Below are 26,607 nucleotides of genomic sequence, written 5' to 3'. Positions count from 1 at the left end.
CGCAGCCGCGAGGTGCTTGCTGGGGCGGTGCGCGGCGGCGAGGGGGTCTGCGGGAACGCGGCTCGGGCCCAGCAGTTCTCAGCGGAGCCGCCGCCGCCATTGCCTTCTCGCTCGGTGAGCGCCGCTCCGCTCGCCCAGCCGGGCCTCCGCCGGCCGCCGGCACCATGGGCCAGTGCGGCATCACCTCTTCCAAGACCGTGCTGGTCTTCCTCAACCTCATCTTCTGGGTGAGCTGGCGGGCGGCCCCAGCCCGGGCAGGCCTCTGCGCGGCGCGGGTGGACCGGGCGGGCGCGGGAGCCAGCCGAGGGGTCGTCCAGGTCCTGCGGCCCCGGAGCCCTTTGGTGGGGTCCTTCCGGGTCCCGGCGGAGGCCAGGGCGGTGCAGACTGGAGGTCTCGGGGACTCGGGCCTGCTGGCACGGTGCCAGGGTTACGCGGGTCGCCGAGGCCGAGCAGCCTGCGGGGCGCTCGGCTCTCGGGGCCGAGCCTGTCGGGATGCCAGGCTTGAAATGGGACACTCCCCAGCGAGTCGGCTTCCACCGTCTTTGTCTGAGTCCTCCCAGAGCCGGTGGCAATCCCCAAGTCGTGTAGCAGCTACGCGGGACCGCCGGTTGAGTCCCGGGCCAGGAATTTCGCCTTAGAGCTCTTTGTGTAGAGTTGGTTGGCTGGGAACCAGCCCAGAAAACTGAAGGGATTCAGCCTGAGACAGCAGAGCATTTCTTTGATCAAGAAAATCGCTGTCGTGGGCATGGGTAGCCTGAAGTTATAAAGCCTTTTAAGGGTTTCAGCTGCTACGAGGTTTATAAAGCAATGAACTCACTTTTATAAAAGGTTGCTTTTTTTTTTTTTTTTGGTACCTGACCCCAGAGAGAGTGTTTATAGCTGTCCTATCTTGTGGCCCTTATCTAATCAGGGACTTTGTAGTAACCTGCTGTTCTTGGGTTCTCTCCACCTCTGGAGTCCTTCTGGCCTTTGCACCAGGAAAAATCTTTATAAGCATGTCCTCTATCATATCTTTTTTTGTGTTTTATTTAAAAAGTGAACACAAAACAGCCTAACAGTAGGACAGGGTTCAAACCTGTTTGCCCTGATACTGTAAGTGAAACTTTGGTAGTGTAGTGCACTTATAACCCACTCACTAGTGTTGGGTATTTTCCGATGAGTTATTAGTTATAGGCAACTGCTGGTGTTTGGGACCCAGCTGACCCTCATATCCTCATGCTGGTCTCTAGTTTTTTGGTCTTTCCTTTTCTCCAGCATTGTTTCCTTTGTCCACAATACGAAGAATATTCTTTGAACAGTTCCACTGACCATACTTTAGTGTATCTAGGGAAATATGTACACTTATTTTGGAAAGTCTTCCGATTCCTCTTGTCCCTAAAGGAGAATGAAACCTTTCATATCCTGACTGCTGTCAGCCACAAAGGATGTTCTGAATAATGAGGCATTTAGCTCTGTGATTGTTTGTTCGGAAGACTCATGATTGGACTCAGACTGAACTACTTGAAATCACCTGTGTGGCATTGAGATTCGTGAGGTTTCTTTTCCAATTTAGAGCAGATGTTCCTCATACTTTAAATTGCATCCCTGTTTAAAAGGAAAACTGTTTTCAGAGATCCCCAAATGAAAAACACTTAGCTAACGAAATACTGAAGAGACAGAAACTTTGGTTTGTTTATTTCTTTTTACTTCTTTGAGACAGGGTCTCACTATGTAGCCCTAGCTGTTTGGAACTCACTCTGTAGACCATGCTGGCCTCCAACTCACATTGATCCACCTGCCTGTGCCAGCATTAGTGTGGGTCACCACACCTGACTTGTGGATATTTGTATCACCTCAATTATTATAGATATTCGTATCCATAATAATTCCTTGTGGGCTTAAGGCAGTAACTATTTGTTTTTTGAACAATATTTATTAGGTGATTTCTAGGCCATTCACACTCAAGAGCCTAGATGTGTTAATATGAGAAAACACTGAAAACATTTTCTTTAAATAGTCAAAAAATTATTATAATATAGTATATACAACACCAGTTAATTCTTAATTTTGAGTGATTGCTTATGAATCCTTGGAAATTGTTTAAGTATATTCACTCCAGTGAAAGTTATACTGTGAACTTCCTAGTTAGTTTTGCTGAGGCCAACATCATACTGCTTATTTAGTGTGCTTTATCTGAGTTAGTAATAGTAAAACTTTTGTGAGCCTTGAGAAGGAAGTCCAGCAGAAAACAGGGGAGAATATATAGTGCAGTGGAGGCAGCATTTAGGCACATCTCTTGACAATGTAAGCTTGTAGCCAAACTCTTGGGACCTGACAGTACTAACAATGTTGAGTGCTTCCTGCTTGCCAATCATTGTGATAACTTACTTGAGTGTTTTGACTGGGAGTATTGCTGTGCGTATTACAGACGAGGGCATTAAAGCTGAGGGAGTTCAGGTAGCACACACTACATGTGGCGGGGTCAGTGCTCAAACTCAGGTGGTTGTCATGTTGCTAGAGCCTGTGGTGTTAGAAAAACTTGTGACTTGAAAAGATTTGGAAAGGGCCTGGGACTCAGGGACAATGTTGGGTCATGTTAGAGGCCCTCTTCTCCAAAATGCACTGATTTTCACATTGTTAGAAACTGTACCCACCCTTAAGTGGTACTGTGTAGCTCATCCTTTTAAGAGTTTAAGTCATGAAGGAGGAAGTACATTAAATTGTTAACAGATTTTGTCTTGAGAAATTGTAGTACATTTTTCTGTTATTATTGAGGGTGTTCTTATAGGTGGTTGGTCCCTCCCTCCCAAATACGTGGCTGGAAGAGGGATCCTCTTCACAGACAGAACACATCAAGCGTATCAGGTGTAGATTTCCTTGGGCAACTTGCTCAGGCTGCCTTCTCACTGTTGGTACTGACTGATCCTTGGTAGGTGTTAAAAGTTTAATTGCTTTGGCAGAACCTTTTACCCTGATACCCTGGTTCCTTTGGCAGTGTGTCCAGTGGGCTGAGATATGAAAATAGTCATGCCAGTGCTTGGACTGTAAATAGTCTGATGGTAAAACTATTAATGTGGAGTTAGTGTAGTTTGAGACATGTGTCTCTTAAAAGAGAGATGGTTACTTTCTTGTTTGTATGTTTGTGTGTGTATGCTCATGATATACTGGGGTGTGATATGTACATGCCACAACATGCATGTGTGTAGGTCAGAGGACAACTTGCAGAAATTGTTTCCTCCTACTGTAGGGGTCCTGAGGATGGAACAAAGGTAGTCAGCCTTGGTGGCATTGGCCTGAAACAGCTACTTCTAAAATCTTTTCTTCAGCAAATTCCTGGGATATTAGCTTAAATAATAATTTTGACAAATGTAAAGGATGTACAATTTGTGTCTTAGGTTTTTCTTTTTTAATGGTAATGCAACATTAAAATGTGTTTTTAAGGTTTAAAATGTTATGTGTGTGGGTGTTTTGCCTGCATGTTCATTTGTACACCTTTAAGCCTGATGCTTGTAATGGCCAGAAGAGGAGGTCCAGTACTGAGTTACGGACATTTGTGAGCTGCAGTGTGAGTGCTGGGAATTGAACTTGGTTCTTGGGAGAGCAGCCACTGCTTTTAACTGCTGAGCCATCTCTCCAGTCCCGAATCTTCTGGGTTTTTTGTAGAGTAGTATAGCTTTAAATATAAGTGTATTAACGCTTGATTCATGAACATTTATTAAAGGTTTCATGGGTCTGAGGTAAAGGCTATAATTTGAAGACTGTTATAATACTTGTCAGTATAATATGCACCTTTGTACCAAAGTCAGGCAGGATTCTTAATTTACTAAGTTATTTGATCTGACCCAGGAGACTTCATTTGAAACCATGTTTAAATGAAGAATTTTAGTTTAGCAAAGTTTTTGAGTTTTGTGTGAGTTCATGTATGAGCATACATGATTGTATCCTGTGCACCCCTGTGGAGGTCAGAGGATAACCTCAGATGTCAAGTCTTTTCCACCTTGTTGGAGACAGGGTCTTTTTGTGGTTTGCCATGGCATATACCACACTGGGTAACCTACAAACTCCTGGGATCCAGTCTTTCATCTCATCAAAAGAGGACCAGGACTTGCCAGTTCTGCCTGGATTTGGAGAGTCATTCTCAAGCACTTTACCCTGACCCAGCTCCACAGCCATTAATCAATACTTTCTCATACCACACTCTTACTCTGGTAGGCTTATTAATTAGGTGCTCAATCCAGTCCTGTGTTACACAAACTATTTTATCTATCCTATCATAGAAACCATCTAGCTGGTATTTACTTTGCACATATTTATGTTGGGCATTACAGGGGCTATAAAAGAAAGTGTTGTCCATGCTTGTAGACTTTCTAATCTTGTGTCTGTTTTGTCTGTTGTTTCATTTGTAGTGAGAAGTAATGCTAAAACAACTTGTGGGGTAGGGAGAAATCATCCCAGAATGCCCAGCACTTGTGCTAGCATAATTTATTCATATGACCTGTGTAAAGATGTTAAACTGTATAAAATGTGTCGTGAATTTAAAATAACGTACTTCCCTGTGTGATGTATATAACTAAGGAGCATTGTTGTGTTAAGCAAATATGAACATTTGCACACCTTTTGCAGAAAAGTTCTTACAGAACTTTCAAGTGGAGCAAGACAGGTGGTTGAAGACAAATGAGAAAAAAATACCAGAAAGTTAAGCCAGGGTGATGTGATGTGACCTGGTGGCCGCTGAGGTTGACAGAAGCTTGTCTAAGGAAGTACAATTCAGTGTGGAATATAGGAAGCCAGTTTGGGGGTAACTGATTGTAAGAGGTGAAGGAATTCAGGACAAAGGAGTAGCTAGGTCATAAAGCCAGGGTATACTTGGCATGTTCAAATTACCAAGGACAGACATATAGCTTATGCTTCATGCTCTCAGTTAAGAAATATAGTGAAAACGCTGGAGAGATGGCTCAGCGGTCAAGAGTAGTTGTTGCTCTTGCAGAGGACCCAGGGTCAGTTCCTGGCACCCTCATGGTACCTCAGAACCATCTCTAAATCTCTAGTTCCAGGGACTCTAATGCCCTCTTCTAACCTCTGTGGGCACCAGGCACACACATGGTGCACAGACATACATGCAGATAAAACACCCATACATTTTGGGGTGGTGGTGGCACGTCTTTATTCCCAGCACTCGGGCAACAGAGGCAGGTGGATCTCAGTGAGTTCAAGGCCAGACTGGCCTACAAAGTGAGTTCCAGGACAGCCAGGACTGTTATACAGAGAAACCCTGTCATGAAAAAACAAAAACAAAAGACAACTCTAAAATAAAAAATTTAAAAGAGAAAGAAATTAAAATGTTTGCCAGTTTTGTCACAAGCCTCCTGGGAGGGGAGTGGGAATACACACACACTGTGTGTTCTGATGTTTCCTGTGTCTGCATATATAAATATAAATAGGATGTTGATCTGCTTTTGTTTCCTGTACTTCTGTCTTAATGACTGTTCTAAAAGATTATGTTGTTGTAACACCTTTTCAGCCAAAAGACTGTTAAAATAGTTTTTCAGTTTGTTAAGGAAAGAAGTTCAACTTTGTTGAGAAGCAAATCATGATGCATACCGGACTATATTTAAATTTTTTTTTCTGTTTTTTTCAAGACAGGGTTTTCCTATGTAGCCTTGGCTGTCCTGGAACTCCTCTGTAGACCAGGCTGGCCTTGAACCCAGAGATCCACCTGCCTCTGAATCCCTAGTCTTGGTCTTACAGGCATACACCACCACCTCCCGCCTTCTCTTTATTTTTGATGTGAAAAGGTTTTTTTACTTTGCTGAATTCTTAGTCATGTCTGTGGCCTTGAGTAATCATTTAGGTCAGTGGTTCTCAGCCTTTATTCTGTGACCTTTTAATATATTTCCTCATGTCGTGGTGATCCCAAACCCTAAAATTATTTGCATTGCTACTTTGTAATTTTGCCACTGTCAATGAATTGTAAATATCTGATGTGCCAATCCCAAAGGGGTCTCAACCCATGGCTTGAGAACTGCTGGATTTAGGTAAAACTTAAGAGCCATTGGGAAAGCTCTGTGATTGCAGTTTAAGGATGAAGTTTTCCATGTCTTTTAGAATGTTTCTTAGCCAGGCGGTGGTGGCACACGCCTTTAATCCCAGCACTCGGGAGGCAGAGGCAGGTGAATATCTCTGATTTCAAAGAGTTGTAGGACTCTTTGCAAAAGCAAAAACAAAAAAGAATGCCTATCACTTTTAGAATACTTACCGTTCTTTGAAGTGTTACAGTGAATTTTATGTCATAAAATCTGATTCTAGTTAGGGTCTTTTGTTTTGTCCCCCCCTTCCCCCCCGGAAGATTCTGTAAAATTTTACTTGGCACCAAACAGGTATAGGGTAAGAATGGTGCAGTCAGTAAGCCGTTGTGGACTAGCGGTTCTGCCTACAGGGGTAGTTTCTGCTGCTCAGCTAACGGGGAGGGACGGGAGTCTTAACCAAGTTTCTTATCTCTGAATACCTGTTTATATCCATGAATGGCCCTTTCTTCAGAAATGTTATCTTAATTGTTACTAAACATATAATTAACAGATTTCACAATTATAAATTGTTAGTTTCTCATAATAAAAGTTAATATTTGGCTTGAAAGAAATCTTTTCTTGATCCTCCTCTCCCTTACACCCTTTTAAATAGCTTAACGGTCAGTAGATAAGAAAATTTTGTGGGTTTTGTATTTGTTTTTAAACTAAGAAGACTAGAGTTGACATTATGCATTTTACATTATTGCTGCCACTGATTTAAACACATAGCTAGACTAACATGATAAAGCTTAAGCACTCAGACTCCCAAAGTAATAACTGACTTTTTACAGTTAAAATGGGCTTGGGCAATAAAGGGTCTCAAAACAAAGTTCAAACTTGGTGATTTGCAGCTGGTCCCTGGAGCCTGCAAGTGTGAATGTGGCCTGTTTGTAGCCATTAGTCTGTCTCCAGTTTCATTGCTGTCTGAACTTTGGGGATTTCAACTGATAGGTAGGCATACACTGGATTAATTGGATCAACAATGAGTATAAAAGACCAGATGAAAAGTAAAAATGCATGACATTTTTTTTAGGGGGGGGGTTCAAGACAGGGTTTCTCTGTGGCTTTGGAGGTTGTCCTGGAACTTACTTTGTAGACCAGGCAGGTCTCAAACTCAGAGATCCACCTGCCTCTGCCTCTTGAGTGCTGGGATTAAAGGTGAGTGGCACCACCGCCCATTGAGGAGCATGACCTTTTAAATGTCATCAAAATAACAGTTTAAAAGGATTAAAGTAATGATGTCAGTGATATTGATTGCAAAAGTAGCTTGACATTGCAATCCAAGTAGGCTCTGACAAAGAATGTGTACAGAAAATATCTAACAGCTGAGTCAAAGTTAGACCTAAAATAGTGATAAACGGGAGCAGTTGACAGGCACCTAAAGTGTGGGATTGAAGATAGAGCTAGTTTATATGTTCAAAGGCAGACAGATTTAGGAATTAATCTGGAAAAAAAAAACACAGTTCAGCCTTAATTTCAGATATAACTTTAAATATTTCTGCAAGGATGTATAAATATATATACAAAAACACTTAAACATATTAGAAACAACACTCATAATTTATTCACTCAGACAATATCAACTTTTTCTTACAAATGTTTTTTGTACTAAAATATGTAGTTTTCCCCTTAATGCACTATAAACATATTAAATTATATTTTTAGTGTTTCAAGGCTGTGATGCAAGCATGCCTCTTAGGCTTTGGATTTTTGCCTTTTTTGCCATTTTGTGGTCGTGTTTTGACAAACATACTAGTCATTGTTTCTATCTTATGTGCTTACAGACTCCCAGAAGTGGTGTTACTAGGTATAAATGCTGAAGTTTATGTGTGTTGTGGATTGTTTTCCAAAAACATACGTTTTTACTTCTCTGTACTCCCTCTGGTATCAGTTGAATCCTGCTTTACTTTATTATTGACCAATATGTCAAGTAGAAATTGATGTCTTTATCATAGTAGCTTCAAAATGTCTTGAGTATAAGTAGCCTTGTTTTCTGAATGACAGTTGAGGGTCTTTGGGATAGTCTTTTTATTGTTTTTTGTAAGGTGGCAAGAGTAAAATATGTAGAAGAGTAATTGTACTTAGTGACATGAGCCATTTTATCAGCAAGCCTGAGTGAGACAAAGATTTCTAAGGTAGTCTTGACGACAGGAAAGTAAAATTTTGGGAAAGTTTCTTTTAGAAATGGATTGTACAGAATTCCCAATAATTCCTTGCAGGAAAATAGTGTGGTATATACAAATCTAATAAGGCTGCATAAGAAACTCGGAAGTGTGTGTATGTGTTAATTCTGATTCCCCCCTTTGAATTTTGCTTTTTATAATGTTTAGAGTACATAGCACTTTTTTTGTTTTGTTTTTCAAGAAAGAGATCTCTGTGTAGCTTTGGAGGCTGTCCTGGAATTTGCTCTGTAGACCAGGCTGGCCTCGAACTCACAGAAGTCTTCCTGTCTCTGACTCCCAAGTGCTGGGATTTAAGGCGTGCACCACCAACCCCCAGCATACATAGCACTTTTTAAACAGTTTTTCTCCACTATTTCTTCTTCCCCAATCCCTGTTCTTGATCAATTGATTCTTTGAAAGAGTAATTTATTCAGGGAGGGAGAATCATTAGACCCTGGGCTTTGAGGTTATGAAAGTTGAGGTAGACCCTGCTCCACGTTGATTCATTTCTGCAGTTGTAGACATGATGGCTGTGTCTCTGAATACCACACCCTCAGAGTGACTTCTGTTTGCCTGGTTGTTTAATTCGGCATGTTCTGTGAGATGCTTCCATTCTCCTGGCTCTGAGCTCCATATAGATAAATTGATAATGGAGAAATTTAAACAGGTCTGTTTAGTTCTAAGTTGGCCACTTTCCACAGGTAGTTCTAAAAGTGCTTGATTACAATGAGGGAATAGTTTTGTGGGTTTTAGGATTTCATTGGCTGGCCTTTTTTCCCCTAGAGAGTTGAGTTCACCCCCACCCCCATCCAAAAAAACACCAACCCTGGTTTGTGAACATCAAGGCAGCAATGTTATGTAAGAATGAAATTTCTTACTTGAAAGAATTCACACTTGTTTAGATGTAGAGACAGATTAAAAGCACAGAATTAGTGTCACACTTTTGAAACTTGTAATAGCCCAGTTTATAAAGGAACAGTTCAGTTAACAGAAAAACACCTAAAGTTTTAAACTTCCGCAGCTTAATTTAAAACATGGGCAAAGTAAAAGAATGGTATTTTCCAAAAACCTCAGCCTTCCCCCTAAATTTCCCTTTACCTTGTAAAAGGACAGTTATTTTTAGTACACTGCCTGGCACAAATCCTCCTTATAGGCTCAGATTCTCATAGCGGTGACCTCAGCAGCTTCCAGGTTCCACAGTGCCCCGCCCTGCTGCTGCACCCTCCTCCCTCCCTTCTCCTCTGCACCCTGAAAACGGCATTTAACCAAGCTCACCTTTTAATTGTATGTAGATTTTCTAATAATGCCCCATCTGCATTAAAAACCAGAGTGACTACTAAGTTCCCATCACTAGTAAGAATTACTTATGCTCCTCCCTGCAACTGAACATGCAAATTACTATTTTTTTTTAATGCTGGTGGTTGGGTGTCATTAAGGCAGATACTTAGAATTGTTTAGGTTCCTTGGCCACTGTACTTCCAGACATTGTTTAAAAGAGACAAGCACCCCTGTTATACTGTCCTCAGCAGGGAGTACAGTGTATCTAACTCTTAAATTACTCCTCTGATGTTGAAGAATAGCAAGCCTCGTCTCCTGTGAGCAGTGCCTGTTAAATGGTTTGCAGCATGAACTGATTCATCTGTCATCTTTCAGACAATAAGTAGTATTTACAAGTGGGGCCGCTTATCCTGCCTTTCATTGGGTTTGCTGCATCTAGTTTTGGTTTGTTTTCCTACATTCTTGTCCTTGGTTTCAGATGAGTGCCTGCCTCACTCTGGTCAGAGGGGGTGTGAGACTTATAGGAATCTCTTTAGGCTAAAAGCTCACTTTATTTCTAAAATGCAAGTGGTTCCTCAGTGCCCTGTGCTGTATATATTTGAGTATGATTATTCTCCTCTTACATTTTGATTCAGATTTATCAAGGCTAAAACTTCATTTACTAGTTGGGCCTGATGACACAATTGGTTAGTGCACTGTACTTAAATAGAAAGTTAAAAAAGAAGCCGGGTGGTGGTGGCACACGCCTTTAATCCCAGCACTCGGGAGACAGAGGCAAGTGGATCTCTGAGTTTGAGACCAGCCTGGTCTACAGAGTGAGTTCCAGGACAGGCTCCAAAACAATACAGAGAAACCCTGTCTCAAAAAAACAAAAAATAAAAAATAAAAATTAGAGATTTATTTTTACATTTTCATTTATTTATATAGGGTTTATTTTTATTTTATGTGCATTGGTGTTTCTCCTGCCTGTGTGTATCTGGGGTGTGTGTGTGTGTGTGTGTGTGTGTGTGTGTGTGTGTGTGTGTGTGTGAGAGAGAGAGAGAGAGAGAGACAGAGAGACAGAGAGAGAGACAGAGAGAGAGACAGAGAGACAGAGAGTCAGATCCCATGGAACTAGAGTTACAGACAATTGTGAGCTGTCATGTGGGTCCTGGGAATTGAACCCGGGTCCTCTGGAAGAGCAGCCAGTGTTCTTAACCACTGAGCCATCTCTCCAGCCCAGGGATTTATTTTTAATTGTGTCATGTGTACACATACATTTGATGGACTGTCTGTGGAGAACAGAAGGGGGTACTGGATGGCCCAGGACAGGAACAGGTGGTGTGGGCAGTTTTGACTGCCCAGTTTGGATCCAGGAAACCAAACTTAATCGTTCTCTGGAAGCACAGTACATGCTCTTACAGTATATGCTCTTATGTGTGTGCATGTGTGGGGGGGTGTTGAGTATATGTGCACTGTGCACAAGTGCTTGGGCCTACAGAATCCAGAAGAGAATGTTGGATCCTTGGAGATGTGGGTAACAGGAACTGAACTCAGGTCCTTTGGAAAGTAGTATGTGCAATCTTCTCTCCAGCCACTGCCACCTCCCAAGTTCATTTTAATTAATAGTTCTTATTTTGTTTTTTAGGTGTTTGCCACAGTTTCCACTTAATCCTCTACCCCTTCATTTTGAGGCAGGGTCACACTGAAGGTCTAACCTACCTCGAACTACTGTGTATATCAGGCAGTCCTTGAACTCATAGAAATCTGTCTGCCTCTGCCTCCTGGGTGCTGGGCTTAAAAGCCTTTTAAGAAATAACTCTGTAGGAACAGTTCTTAAAAGTTTAGTAAAAGCAGTGAGCACAATTTGATTAATTCGTGTTTGAAGACTGAATTATTTGCTTTAGTAAAATATTATTTTATATGTATGTTTGTGAATATATAACATATACGTGCAGTTGAGAAATTGTTTTGATAAGACATTGTTACAGAGTCCACATACTTCAAACTGTTCCATCTCATCTGTTTTCTCATCATACAAGCAGATATGTAGGTGAATTTCAACAAGCCTGTTAGCTCTTAGTATAGCTTTGTTTTAATGGTAGATTACTGGCTGTGACCTACAGTGTTCTGGAGGTGGTGACCATCAGAATCCAGTAAGCAGAATTAGTTACCAAATTGTATTTGAGTAGTAAACGAGAACCGAGCATTGACTGCACAGATGAGAAAAACACTAGCCAGCTAAGGCCGACTGTCCTTCCCATAGAGGTGGAGGGTATCGTGAGGGTTCCTCTGGACACTCCATACTTGCCTGTGCTAGACACTGTTTGAAGTGATGCATATGGTGGTGCAGGGCTAAGACAAAAACAGGCCCAATTTGTGCCCTGGAGGTATACTAAGAAATACAGTTAAGTCGAGCCGTTGTGAAAAAAAAAAACATATTAAGAAATAGTTAAATTGAGCCATTGTAAAAAAGGAAAAAGAAAAAACGCCATGCTTGTGTTTGCTCAGGGCAATGTGTGAATGGATGAAGGGTGAATAGCTAAGAATGACTTCCGTGAGGAAATGGTGATCCTTAAGCTGCATCCAAATTAGTAAAACAGGAGTGTAGCACTAATTTCTAGTTGGTATTAATAACAAAAACCCAGAGACAGATATTGGGGTTAAAGCTGAAGACCAGAGAAGGAAAGCAGCCACTAGAGAGTTCTCACCTCTATGCTCAGATCAAAGGGGCGATCCTGCATCTCCAGACCACACTGCTCCTCAGACTGCTTCTCAGACTGCACTGAGCTCCTGTCTCCTCCAGCTTATATTCCTCTCCAGGACTGGGATTAAAGGTGTGTGCTGTGTGCCACCACTCCCTCTGTGGCTAGCTCTGCACTCTGATTTTCAGGCAAGCTTTATTTATTAGATCACAAAGTACCACACAGGAGCAGAGGTGTAAAGAGAGAGGATGTGTGTATCAGTTTTATATCTCTGTGATCTAGGAAGGTGATGGAGTCTTCAGAATGTAAAGCCAGAGGCAGAGCAGCCTAAGTCACTAAAATTTGCCTGGGTTAGGCCTTACCCTGTTCATGTTTTTAGCAGCAATAGCTCTTACAAAGAACCTAGTAGTGGCAGGGTGAGAGTCTGGGATTGAGATGCAGGGTAGCCCAGGTTAAGTCAAGCACTACAGTAAGGTGGACGTTAAGGTTCAGCAACGAGGCTGAGTGCAAGTGAGCGGATTTCAGGCAGAAATGAAGTATGATGGGGCTCGGGAGCTGAAGAGTCCATGATGAGAGTGGGAATATGAGCAGCTAGCAAGAGAGAAGCTAGCAATGGAGGAGAGATGATCTTAAAAATATCTCCATTATTCACATTTTATTTATTATTCATAATTAGTGTATCCATTCAGTTATGAAAATAGTTTACTGAGTATACAAAAATCCCGTGTGTGTGTGTGTGTGTGTGTGTGTGTGTGTGTGTGTGTGTGTGTGTGTGTAAATGAATACCGGAACCTCCTTTGTCCTGATCTGACAGTGAATGTAATGATGTATTATTAGAAGGTAAGATAGACCTGTGGTGTTCAGGCATACTGAACCTAATAGACTTCAGAACTCAACCAAGTTTTCAGGTTCAGAGGATTGAATGGTAATCTCTAATGTTAACTGTGGAAGCTGTTTGCTAGTTTGAAGATTTATGTTTTATCTTTCAGAGATGAAGTAAGTACCCTTCTTTGGCAGCTCTACAAGTTCTGCTCCCAGACCAGACAATTTAGCCTAGCCTGGCACTATGTGCCTACTTATCTGTATGCAGGTAGCAGGCAGTAAGTGCAGAGCTGGGGCCCAGTGCTAATAAAACCAAAAGTGATGGAGAGCGTATAAAAGTGCCCTGGAGATGAGTCCTGGAGCAGGAATAAGGCTTTCTGTGTTCGCCTTCCCCTTAAGTGTTCCAGTGCCCGTGACTCCATAGCCCCAGCATTGGTGGGAACCTGTTAGAAATGGAAAACCTCAGACCCCCTTGACACTACTGAGTTTGAGGAGCATGTTTCCAAAGAATGGGCAGACGGAGAAAGGCTTGCAGTGTGCTTGAGCCTGGGCTCTTTGCTGTACTGTCTGTCTCTAGGACATCGTGTTTTGGGTTTCATGTTTACTAATAGTTTTCTAAGAAAGCTCTTAAGAGTTATTTTCTCTGGGCTCAAGCCCTGGTTCTGCCCCTTGTATCATTTCTCTACTTGTAGAATACAGTTAAAGTGAGTTCTTGTCATTTTTTTTCCTGCTGAAAATAAGGTGAGGTTTATAAAATTTGCAATTTTATGTAGTAAAGAATTTTGCCAGCAGTGGTAGCTCATGCATTTAATCCAGCAGGTGGATCTGAGTTCTGAGGCCAGCCTGGTCTACAGAGTGAGTTCCAGGACTGCCAGGGGAACACAGAGAAACTCTGTCTCACAAAACAACAATAACACAAGCATTTTAAATGCTGAATCAGGAATGTTTTAGCTTTATTGATTTAAGAGTGGTGGGAAATCTCATTTGACTATAGCCACTTGGGTTGGAGACAGCTCAGTTGGTAGAGTGTTATGACATGAGCAGAGCCCTGGGTTAGATCCCCAGCACCACCTGCACTGAGGTGATGGTGCTCGTGTTTGAAAGAGAAGGCAGGAAGATCAGAAATTCAAGGCCATCCTTGACTACAGAGGGGATTCAAGGTCAGCTGGGATATATGACACAAGAAAAAAAATTATAACCCAAGCAAGAGTTGGAAAATTGCAGTGATGGAATTATTCAGATTGGTGTTTCTGCCTGCTTTTACAGGGGGCAGCTGGTATTCTCTGCTATGTGGGAGCCTATGTCTTCATCACTTATGACGACTATGACCACTTCTTTGAGGACGTGTACACGCTCTTCCCTGCGGTGGTGATCATAGCTGTAGGAGCCCTGCTTTTTATTATTGGCCTAATTGGCTGCTGTGCTACAATCCGGGAGAGTCGCTGTGGACTCGCCACGGTAAGTTAACAAACACTTTCGTTCACCACATGTCAGACTATGGGCACTGTTTCATCTGGTCCTCTTTCTTGAATTGAGGGTGAAGTTGTGTAGATATGGATGCCTTTTCTCTTAAAACAGCACCAGAATGAACACATTCCTTAAAATTCTTGAGGTTGTCCCATATACTTTTCATTTATTTTATTTTATTTTATTTTTTCGAGACAGGGTTTCTCTGTGTAGCTTTGGAGCCTATCCTGGAACTTGCTCTGCCGATCAACCAGGCTGACCTTGAACTCACAGAGATCCACCTGCCTCTGCCTCCCAAGGGCTGAGATTAAAGGCGTGCACCACCACTGCTTTCCTTACACTTTTATTTATTAAGAAACTATTTAGAGCCGGGCGTTGGTGGCACACACCTTTAATCCCAGCACTGGGGAAGCAGAGGCAGGCGGATCTCTGAGTTCGATGCCAGCCTGGTCTACAGAGCGAGTTCCAGGACAGCCTCCAAGACAATACAGAGAAACCCTATCTCCTAAAACAAAAACAAAAAAAAACAAACAAAAAAGAAACTATTTAGAACTATATATTTTAATCTCTGCTTAAATTTTGATGTTTTCTTACAGTTTGTCTTCATCCTGCTCTTGGTTTTTGTCACAGAAGTTGTCGTTGTGGTTTTGGGATACGTGTACAGAGCAAAGGTATGTTGTCCATGGTGACTCCCTCACACATGACTTATTTCATCGAAGCCACTGCTTTAAAATACCTAACACTAATTAGCATTTATTTATAAAACTTCCGTTCTTGATATAGCTGGGTACAAATTCTATTACTTTTGTAGACATTTAATATCAACATGGGGGCATCTCCCAATGCACAGTTGCCTTGTCCCTTTTGAGTGGCTTGTTTTGCTAGCCTCTTTTGCCTCGTCTTTTTGAAGGCTACTAACCTGTGTGATTTAGTGGATCTGAATTGTTTGCTGCTAGCTTGAATCTAACTGGAACAGGAAGTCTCTTACTGTCTTACTGTAAGTGTACAGAGTACTCTGGCAACTTGGAAACATGCTGTGACTGGTGTTACTTTGAGCAGCCTGTTTGAGGGATGCAATCTTTTCTTTTGATTCAGGTGGAGAATGAAGTTGATCGAAGCATTCAGAAAGTATATAAGACCTACAATGGGACCAACCCTGATGCCGCCAGCCGTGCTATTGACTATGTACAGAGACAGGTTAGCTTCCTTGAAGGTTTTTCATGCCTGAGTCCACAGAAACTAGCTCTTCTTTCTGTATATATGTGGGCCGTGTGAGCCTCCATAGCTGTAAGAGCGTGTTCCTGCAATCCTGCCTCCACATTTATTGCTTTTTGCCAGACTTGTCTCAACTCTCATATATTCCTATTTTTTGCTTTATTTTCTTAAATTAAGTCACAGACATTTCAAATAAAGCTTAAGCATGCATTTTGCCATTGAAAATGATACTTAGCTCAGAGGTGGATAGTCTAACATGTGAGGTGTGAGTATTTGGGAACTGACTGAGAGATGGCTCAGTGGTTAGGTGTATGTCCTGTTTTGCAGAGAACATAAGTTTGGTTCCCTACCCCCATGGGAACAACTCCCAACAACTCGTAACTCCAGGCCCAGGAACTTGGCTTCCATAGTTACCTGCTCTTGTGTGCCCATACACACACACACACACACACACACACACACACACACACACACACACACACACACACACAATTAAAGGTAATAAGTCTGTTTTTCCTTTTTCTTTATTCTGTGTGTGTTTCACATCTTGATCTCATTCATTTCCCTGTCCTGCACATCTGCCCTTTGTCCCATTCTTCTTTTTTCTTTTTCCAAAGATAGGAAGATTCCCTTGGTCAGAAACTACCTCTTATGCAGTATACATTTCACGTAGAGATCCTAGAACTCAGCCATATTTACACTGAGATTAAAATTCGGTTCTTCATTCATACTAACCTTAAGTGCTGAGTTCATCCTCCTGTGGCTAGTGGCTCTGTGTTGAACTGTATAGATGTAGCGTATACTTCACTGTAGAGAGCTCTGCTGACAGTTTGTAAAAGCTCTGTAGTGCACAGAGCTCAACATAGAAACCTATGTAAGTTACCTAAGGAATCTCTCTCTTATCCAGTTGCACTGTTGTGGAATTCATAACTATTCAGACTGGGAAAATACAGATTGGTTCAAAGAAACAAAAAACCAGAGTGTTCCTCTTAGCTGCTGCAGAGAGACTGCCAAAAGCTGCAATGGCAGCTTGGCCAACCCCTCCGACCTCTACGCCGAGGTAAGTTTGAACTGTTTTTCATTATCTAGTCACTGCCCTGAGGACTTCTTTTCAATCTTTTTACATGACTGTAATGGCATTTTGTTTCACTATAAATATTTTAATGCATTGTTGTTTTAATTGTGTGTCATAAGTTGCTCTAATCATTAGTTCTTTTCATTTCCATTGCTGCCAATGAGTAGTAATTTGTGTGTCTGCAGCTTTCTCTTTAGAAACAGGTCTAATGAGGCTGTGTGTTACAGGGATGTGAGGCTCTAGTTGTGAAGAAGCTACAAGAGATCCTGATGCATATTATCTGGGCAGCATTGGCTTTTGCAGCCATTCAGGTGAGCAGGACTAGCCAAGGAGCTGTTATGAGGTAGTTTGTCTTCTCATGTCGTCAGCCCTAATGGTTTTAGTTACTAAACAGAGCCAATCTTGTGTATATGGGTAGCCTAGAAGTGATGCCCATACCAGCCACCAGTTTCCAAAATCCGCTCTCTGGACCTAGACCCAAAATGGTTTAAAGAAATGAGTGATCTTCATGAGGACGGATTGTGTTGGAGACTCTGCCTTATTTGCCTGTGTTGATTAGTGAAGGCACCATTCAAAAAACCAACATGTCGTATGGGGCATTCCTGGAAGGCATTTTGATAGAACTCCACAGATGTTTTTGGAAATGAAAAGCTTTCACTTCAGTCTTTTTGTATGCTGTTTCACTTTCTTCTTGTTTTTTCTGTTCTAGTTTTGTTTCTTGTTCTTTTGTTTTTAATTTTTAAATTTACTTACTTTTGTTCTGGAAATCAAATCTAGGATCCCATGTGTGCCAGGTGAGTGCTATCCAACTGAGATTCATAATTTCAAATCTTTAATTTGTATCTTTTTAAACTATTTTATGTGTATGAGTGTTTTGCTTGCATTTATGTCTGGACACCATGTGTGTGCCTGGTACCAGTAGAAACCAGAAAAGGGCATTAGATCCCATAGGACTGGAGGTAGAGATGGTTGCAGGCCACCATGTGGGTACTGGAAGAGCAGCCAGTGCTCTTAACCACTAAGCCATCTCTCTAGCCCCCCTTACTTGTAATTTTTTAAATTTTTATTTATTTTATTTTTAAAAAGTTAATTTGAGGTAACTGAAAAGTTTCTATATCCTGATAAGCCTCTTCACTAGCGCAGCAATCTAAATCAGACCAAATCAAACCGACTTAGAAAAAGCCCACGCTCCTGGATGGTTTTCCAGTTCACCAGAGGGGAGACAGGAAAGGGAGGCCAGAAAAACTACAAGTCTGGTTTCTGGGGGGCAATTTAAATACCCTGTGGGAGTGGTCTTGAGCATCTCTGGGAGAGGACGGGCCATCATTTGTCGGACTTTCTGAGCTGCAACAGGGTTTGGAGGGAGATAGGGGAGGGGGGCTTGGGTGGAACTTTCACCATAACATCCCAGACTCTTTGGGTCTGTGGATTCCAGGGGCTGGGGTGAAGCTTCCACCTTAACAGGAGCAACTCGATGTATCATCTAGGTTGGTTCCACATATCTGGGCTTAAGTAGTCTCCTCCCTCAGCCTCTCTAACAGGTGCACAGGCTGTACCCAATTCCTTGAAAAAGAGTGTGTGTGTGTGTGTATGTATGTATGTATGTATGTATGTATGTATGTATGTATGTATGCACACACACACACACCCAAGATCTTCTAAAAGCAACAGTTTTGTTGCTTTATAGAAAAGATCTCCCAGTAAGAATTGAGGCTCTAGCCTTTTCTATGTTTGTGGACTTAGTTGTTTTAGACTTATTATGTGCAAATAAGAAGCCCTTGACATCACTTGGCACATACAGAGGTATGTTGTACCATTGTTGATAGCTAAGGGAACCTGTTTTCCCTACTCTGCCAGTGAAAACAGGCTTTGTATTCTTCAGATTGGTCAAATTATCTGGCAGTCGTTTCATCACTTAGTAGCCTTCCATCAGCCATATACCCTTATCTCTTAGCACCACAGGAAACTATTAAGTTAGAAGGTCAGGCACTTGGCATGCAGCATAGCTGTCCACATTCCGAGGGTCTCAGGTTTATATAGTATATGTTGCAAGTTCTGTTGGGTTAACATTTTGTAGTCTAATTGAGAATAGCCAACTATTTGGAAAGTTTTGTTGCAGGTTTTGTTGGGTTTGACATTTTGTAGTCTAATTGAGAATAGCCAGCTATTTGGAAAGCTTTTTCTATCAGAGCTTTTGAGCATTTTTAAAAAGCTTTTAGTTCTTCAAATAGGTTTCTAGCCTCAAATATCTTTTAAGATACCTTTTAATTGTTACGTTAAAGCCAGCATAATTGCTACTTTAAATTTGAGTTGTTTGGCTTTCCTGACCTTTGCATATTTGAGCAGAAGCTATTATATTTACTGGAAGGTATCTTTTAAATGGCAAAGGGTGATTGTTTATTTTGCTGGCATTCAAATAGCAATGAAATGGTTCATTAAAATGCCTAGCTCCATATTTGCTATGGTCTCTGCTATCTTGAGCATTTACTTTGTAGCTTAGCATAGCAGTAATCTGATGATCAGAAGGAATGTGTTCCACATTTTGATATGTATGCAAACACATCGTTTAGCTAAAAGCAGTGAAATAGAGCAGTCTTCATAAGTAGAATTCTGGCCTGTGTGTTCTTGGTGACTTTGATGATAAAGCTTTACATATTAGAATGCAGCAAGAAACAGCAGCTATTGTTTCTCAGGAAATGTACAGCTGTATATATGGAAGATTGATGAAAGGGTGTCTTGATAGCCATGTCCTGACTTAAGTAGTAGCTTGTAAAGATAAATGATTTTGTGTGTTGTTGTGTGTGTGTGTTTTAGATTAGCAAGGCTAAGTCAGGAATTTTGAACTTTCACAGATTTAAAACCTAGTGGTTTGGAAAATGTAAACTTTGGTCCAAACAAAATAATAGATTTACCCCAGTGTATTTTTTTTTAAGAGCCTATGAATATTCTAAGGTTTTGGTATTCAAAATGTGGTGCAGATTGTTATCCTGGGTGTGGAAAACTGTACTTATCACAGAGGTGACTCAATAGCTTTTTTTTTTAAGATATATTTATTTTATGTGTATAAGTGCTCTATCTGCATGTATGCCTTTATGCCAGAAGAGGGCATCAGATCCTACTATAGACAGTTGTGAGCCACCATGTGGTTGTTGGGAATTGAACTCAGGACCTCTGGAAAAGCAGCCACCGGTGCTTTGAACCAGTGAGCCATCTCTAGCCCCAACTTAGTAGCTTTTATACTTGTAACATGACATGCAATTTCTGAATTAGAAAGAATGCTTAAAGACTTTCCAACCCTTTCACCTTTGCTCTGCCACACAAATTAGGAAGAGCAAGGATAGTATGAGTGTTTCACGGGAAGTGCAAACAAAAGCCTGGACTCCAGTTCCTCTTGCACTGTTTCCAGTCATAAAGGACTGGACTTTCAGATCAGATAATAGTTCTTCTGCCCCTGACTAATGGACTCTAGATGGGTAGAATACAGACAGAAAATGGAATGGCAAAGTTGAGGAGGGGATGCAGCAGAGACAGGCTTGTTTCTTGGTTCAGAAAGCCTAAATATTTGCTGTGTGTCCCTTTAAGAAAAGGTTTACTATCCCTTGCTCTAGCCTAGTTAAATTTCCCAGGTTTATGTAGGACAAAAAGAAAGAACCCTGTAAAAGAACACCCTAGCTAATTATGATAGGATTTTTAATATAAGCAAGAGCAGTTTAATTTTTTCTTATATTCCTTGTCAGCTTATTAATCAACATGATGTTACACCTTTTCGCAAATAGATAAATTATCAACTAGGAATTTTGTAGCTAAAGTTCTAATAGAGCAAAATCAAGGTTTTGATTTGTTAAGATCTTGAGGGATTGTGCTAAGCAGGCAACATGGGGATGATGAATTGCCAATCTCTTCCAGTGAGCCTGCCCTCAAGGTGGAGCAATCAAGAACAGACTTTAACAGAGGCTAGAAAGTTGGTTAAGTTCTTGTCACACAAGCATGAGGACCTGAGTTTGAGGGGGTCTGGTGGGGATGATGGAGACTGAGAGATGGCTCAGTGGTTAAAGAGCACTGGTGCTCCACAGAGGACCCAGGTGTGATTCCTAGCACCCACATGTTGGCTCACAACTGTAACTTCGGTTTAAGGGAATGTGATATCACCAGACATGTACATGGTACACAGAAATACATGCAGGCAAAACACCCATACACATAGGTAAATTTATTTTTTATTTCCATCAATTAGAGAGACAGAGGCAGAAGGTCCCTGGGGCTCCCTGGCTCATCAGCCTAGCAAAATCAGCAAGTCTTAGGTCCCAGTGAAAGACACTGTCTCATGAAGCAAGCTGGGAAGCTCCTAATGGAACTTGGAATTGACCTCTGGCACACCCACAAATGCACAGGCGCACATTCACACACCATAAACACATGAAACTTAAAAGTAGGTATGCGGTGCCCAGGTGTGGTCAATGCAGGAGGAATAGGGGTTCGGGGCAGCTTGGGCATGGCCCTAGTTTGAGCAAGACCTTGTCTCTTTAAAAAAAAAGTCATTTTGGCACATAATTATACATATCTGTAGGGTACCATTTGATAATTCAGTACATGTGTATATTGTATAATCTCCAAATCAGATTATTTCCCCTTGAGTATGTGTCATAAAAACTTCGCTGGTTTATTATAAAATACAATGAGTTATAAACTCTAGTTATCCCCCCTCCCTAATGCTACAGGGTTGTTTTCAGAATATTCTCCTAATTGTATCTTGTTCAGCCTCCTTCATCCCTCAACCTTCTAATTCTAGCCTCTGGTAACCCCTGGTCTACCTTGCTCTGAGAGGTCAACTTGTAGTTTCTGAACACGGGTGAAAATGTGTGGCACTGTTCTGTGTTATTCCACTTACGTCCTCCATTTCTCTTGCTACAAGATTTCAATCTTTTTTTTTTTTTAACTTAGAAACAAGCTTGTTTTACATGTCAATCCCAGTTCCGTCTTCCTCCCCTCCTCCCCTGCTTCCCACCAACCCCCTATCTCATCCCCTTTCTGCTCCCCAGGGAGGAGGGTGAGGCCTTTCATGGGGAATCTTCAAAGTCTGTAATATCATTTGGAGCAGGGCCTAGGCCCTCCCCTGTGTGTCTAGGCTGAGAGAGTATCCTTCTGTGTGGAGTTGGCCCCCAAAGTCTATTCGTATAGTAGGGATAAATACTGATCCACTACCGGAGGCCCCATACATTGCTGAGGTCTCCAAACTGACACCCATGTTCAGAGGGTCTGGAACAGTCCTATGCTGGTTCCCCAGCTATCAGTCTGGGGTCCATGGGCTCCCCCTTGTTCAGGTCAGCTGTTTCTGTGGGTTTCTCCAGCCTGGTCTTGACCCCTTTGCTCATCATTCCTCCCTCTCTGCAACTAGATTCCAGGAGTTCAGCTCATTTTTTTTAACATAGTATTTTGTATATATATACCACATTTGGTCAATCTTAATTAGCTTTGGGTTTTTAATTAATTTTTTAACTTTAAAAATACTATTTGGAGTGAGTAAAATGATTCAGTGGTAAAGATGCTTGCCATAAAGACTAACCAACCACCTGCGTCTGATCCCTAGGATACATGTAGTAGGAGAGAACCTACTCCTGCAACTTGTACTGTGTCCCCCATACATGCGTACAAAATAAAATTATAATGAAAAATACCTATAATTGTCAAGTCTTGACCCCAGTACTTGAACCCCTCCCCATCCCTCTTTCTGTGTGCATGTGTGCACACACATGTCTACTTTAGTACGAGCCTGCCTTCTAAGACTGGAGTTACAAGTTGCTAGACCTCCTGCCACTTATACGGGATCTGGGGATCCGAGTTTTGGTCTTTGTTTGCATGGCAAATGTTTTAACTGTGAATCATCTCCCTAGACCTCTTGAACCTTTTTGTAGAGGCAACTCACTTCTCTCAGTTTCCATGAACTCTTCTGCTAGACAAGCACTTAATATTTGCAGGCATTTAGAAGCTTACAGGATATAGCTTTGGCCCTGTCTTTTTGTTTGAGGTAATTGTGGATCCCACCTTCAAGAAATAATTTAGTAATTCTTTGGCTGCTTTGACCACCTTCAGTGATAACAGCTTGCAGAGCTATAATGTATTAGTGTTGATAATGTCTAATCCCGTCCAGGTTTTTCATTTGTTTTAGTCAGTTCTACACAGTTGTTTAACCTGAGTAGGTGTCTGTATCTACCACCAGAGTCAAGATATCAAGAGCTGGAGAGGTCTTGGCAGTTAAGAGCACTTGCTGTTCTTGCCTTAGACTCCAGTTCAGTACCCAGTGCCCATATGGTGGTTTTCAACAATCCAAAACCAGTCCCAGAGATCCAACACCCTCTTCTGACAGCAGTGGGCACCAGGCATACATGTGGTTCACATGTATGTAGGCACAACAAAAAAGATCTGTTTCCATTAGTGTATGAATGTTTTGCATACATTCATGTCTGTGCTTGTTGGACCCCTCACACTCAACATACGGCATGCTGGGTCCCCTGCTAGATCCCATCTCATTTCCTCTGCAAGAGCAGTAAGTGCTCTTAATCATTGAGTCATCTCTCCAGCACCAATAGGATTAAAACAAAAAACCAAGTGATTTCAGTACCACAGCATTCCTTCCTGTCCTGCCCACCACATACCTATTAATAAATGTGCCTTGATTTCTAATATTCGTCAGTTCAAAATGAAGTATAAAGAGAGTCACACATATTAGGGGTTTTCAGATCTAGATCTACCTTGTTTCGTTGCTGTCTACTATCCCATTTGGGGGAATACTTTAATTGATGTTAATAGGCACTTCTTCTGTAAATCCCGTTATTAAAATGCAAGTAGTAGTTCTGTTTTTGTGTGTCACGGTCTATTTATAGCAAGTGTGTGCCTGTGAAACTGAAGCATTAAGGCTATATGATGAGTGCTTGGCAATCGTTTCTCAGAAAAGGGTACTTCCAGTACAAAAGATTTTCAAATGTTGTAGAATTCCTACTTTCTACGCCTCCACCTACATAGAATATCATAGAACATCTTATTTGATAGTTTTTTATTTTTGGATTTTGTTTCTCCTTGTAGCCCTGGCTATCCTGGAAGTTGCTCTGTAGGTCAGGTTGGCCTCAAACTCAGAGAGATCCACCTGCCTCTACCTCCTAAGTGCTGGGATTAAAAATGTGTACCACCACCACCCAGCTGGTAGTTAGTTTTTACCAGTTGTCTTGGTATAGTAAGCATGCCTTTTTCTATTCTGTTTCTTTTTCTTTTTACTTATTTACTTTTACAGATTTTATATCTGGTGTTTTATTTAGCCTAGGTAAAGATTGTGTCCCATGACTTGAATAGTACAAGAGATATTTTCATTTTAAGATTTATATATATAATTATAGGATTATTATAGCTATAATATTTCCAAGTCTATTGTTGCAAATTTTCAGTAATTAATGTAATGTTAGTATAGCAGAATGTTGGAAGCAGTTCTGTAACACTTAATGGTGAGAAGATGTTTCTGGGTAGAGCTTAATGTTGCTAAATGGACTCATTTCCAATCAGTAGAGTTTTGTTATACCTGCTAAGTTTCTTTACTGCCAGTAACAAGTTGATGTAAGTGAAATACAAGAGGAAAGAAATGTATTTCAGACCTCCTCAGCAGAAGTTACCCAGCTGAGAGGAGTGTGAGACAGATGGGGTGGGGAGGGAGATTCTTTCCCCTCTTAGACAGTGATTCTTGAGTTTAGTATTTATTACTTAATGTTACCTGAAAACAGAAGTGTTTGTTTTTATAGCTATTTTAAGAATGCTTTGTTGTATATTTCTCTAAGAATTGATATTAAATGCGCCTAGAGTTAGAGATATCTAGCAAGTGTTTAACAGTCTCTACTTCCAAAGTGTGCATGGTGCCACAGACCAGCAGCCACGTGGTAAATATTAATGGGATGCTGCTGATGGATCCGAACGGGTGAAATAGGGGCTAATGGAAGGCAAGAGTCCACGTGTGGTTCTAAACATGGAGGGTTCAGATTAGGCAACCACATCCTCTGTGTCTCATATTTCGACTTTATGGACTCAGGTACATTTGCTAAAATTAGATGGCTCTGTATGTACAGAGACCCTGGCCTTTTTAAATCCAATAACTTAGGTCCTTCACTGTCTGCGAGAACTTGAAATAGCAAAGAAACATTGGTACTATTCGTATTTTGTGAGAAATTGGGTCAGGAATTTTAGAATCACTTTTTTATATTTTGGTTTTTCGAGACAGGGTTTCTCTGGCTGTCCTAGCTCATTCTGTAGACCAGGCTGGCCTCGAACTCAGATCAATCTGTTTCTGACTCCCAGGTGCTGAATTAAATGGGTGCACCACTACTGCCCAGTTGGAATCCCTTTAATATTATAGTTTAATAATGTAACATGTCTCTATTCCAGTATGCTACTCTAGAAGAATGTAACTAAAAGGGAAATTATGAAGGAGTAGTGTCCCTTGACAAGTAATGTATCAATAATGAGCACAATCAAAAGTAGTAAATAATAAACAGAAGCCTTCGAAATACATTTTTGGCAATGGGACTGGCTTTCTGCCATAATGAGTTTTTGTGGGTTGTTGATGAAGCCTGTCTCCCTCAAATCCAGATTCCTAAGAAGACACTATCCAACAGGTTTCTCTAGTCTTGTGCTGTCTGGGGGGTGCCACAGCCACATGTGCACACCCAGGCTGTCACCACAGAAGCTGCTTTGGGAAGCACAGCTGGTCGTTGTTAGTGGGAATCTTAGTAAGAAGAGCTGTGGGTTGTACCAGCGACTCAGCTCCTGGATAGGAAGCAGGGAAGCTGACGGACACTTAGTACTTAACCACTTCTGTCAAATATCATGTGTTCGTAAGAAATTTCCTCTTTCATTGTTTTTTGGTTTGTTTTGACAATTTGGGGATCATTAAAACTTGAGATAACTTCATTGTCAATAAAGAGATACACATTTGCCAAGTGGTTGTTAGCCATTTCACATTATTTTCTCTCTGCAGCTGCTGGGCATGCTGTGTGCATGCATCGTGTTGTGCAGACGGAGTAGAGACCCTGCCTATGAGCTCCTCATCACGGGTGGAACCTATGCATAGCGGACAGCGCAAGCCTGAGCTGATTTTTAGTGTCCTTGTTCTGATTTGGAAGGTGAATGAGCAGGCCTGCTGCAGTTGGCTCCTGAGTTCATCTAGTCAAAGCACACATACACTGGTGTTGGACAGCAGCTTGGCAGCTCCCGTACCCATCTACTTAACTACCCTCCTATGGCTTTCTTTCCCTTGTTCTTGCTGACTTGACTCTCTGTGCCCTTAATCTCAGAACCATTTTTGTAGTACGGTAGAACTAAAGGAGTGTGTGGGCCTGCTTCTGTCACCTCTGAGGAGTAATGGGACAATATTGTATCACTGGGCCCTTTTTGTCTTCACAAGAGAACTCTTGGCCAAAGGTTTGGGGGTTAGAGGGTGGGAGCCAGCTGTCTGGTGCCGCTCATCAGTGTCCTTTTAAAGAATATATACTGTAGTACAATAACATAGCAATTGTACAAAATGGCTAACATAGATTTTAGAATCATACAGTGTGTGTCTTTGTTCATCTTCAAAATCAGAGACTGATCTTTGAAACTCGTGGTTTTTAATCAAAGCCAGCTTTATAGGAGGACTATAATGTATGCACTACTGTTTTAAAGCAATTAGTGTGAATGTGTGAGTTTCTGTGTGATTGAACCCATTCATCATCAGTCTTAAACTCGTTAGAGATAATGTACCCATGTAGACTAGCAAAATAGTATGTAGATGTGATCTCAGTTGTAAATAGAAGAATTTAATTCAATAAACTCTGTATCAGCCCTCA

At 41.4% G+C, this 26,607-nt stretch overlaps 1 protein-coding gene across 2 annotated transcripts; it reads left to right on the top strand.

Annotated features, from left to right (window-relative positions):
* Positions 1–26,607, top strand: Tspan3 (tetraspanin 3). 2 transcript variants are annotated; one of them, XM_013113002.3, is made up of 7 exons: positions 7–227; positions 14,257–14,448; positions 15,054–15,128; positions 15,553–15,654; positions 16,580–16,732; positions 16,975–17,058; positions 25,761–26,607. In XM_013113002.3, exons 1-7 carry the CDS (start codon positions 165–167, stop codon positions 25,851–25,853), a joined length of 762 nt encoding a protein of 253 aa, XP_012968456.1. In that variant the 5' UTR covers positions 7–164; the 3' UTR covers positions 25,854–26,607. The 2 variants fall into 2 exon arrangements, with proteins under 2 accessions (XP_021082507.1, XP_012968456.1); XM_021226848.2 differs by lacking the exon at positions 16,975–17,058 and having other exon boundaries at positions 1–227.

The sequence above is a fragment of the Mesocricetus auratus genome, unplaced genomic scaffold (assembly GCF_017639785.1).
Source record: "Mesocricetus auratus isolate SY011 unplaced genomic scaffold, BCM_Maur_2.0 Super-Scaffold_100022, whole genome shotgun sequence".
Lineage (NCBI taxonomy): Eukaryota > Metazoa > Chordata > Mammalia > Rodentia > Cricetidae > Mesocricetus > Mesocricetus auratus.
Note: the sequence above shows the minus strand (reverse complement) of the source record. Positions and strands in the feature narration are given on the sequence as shown.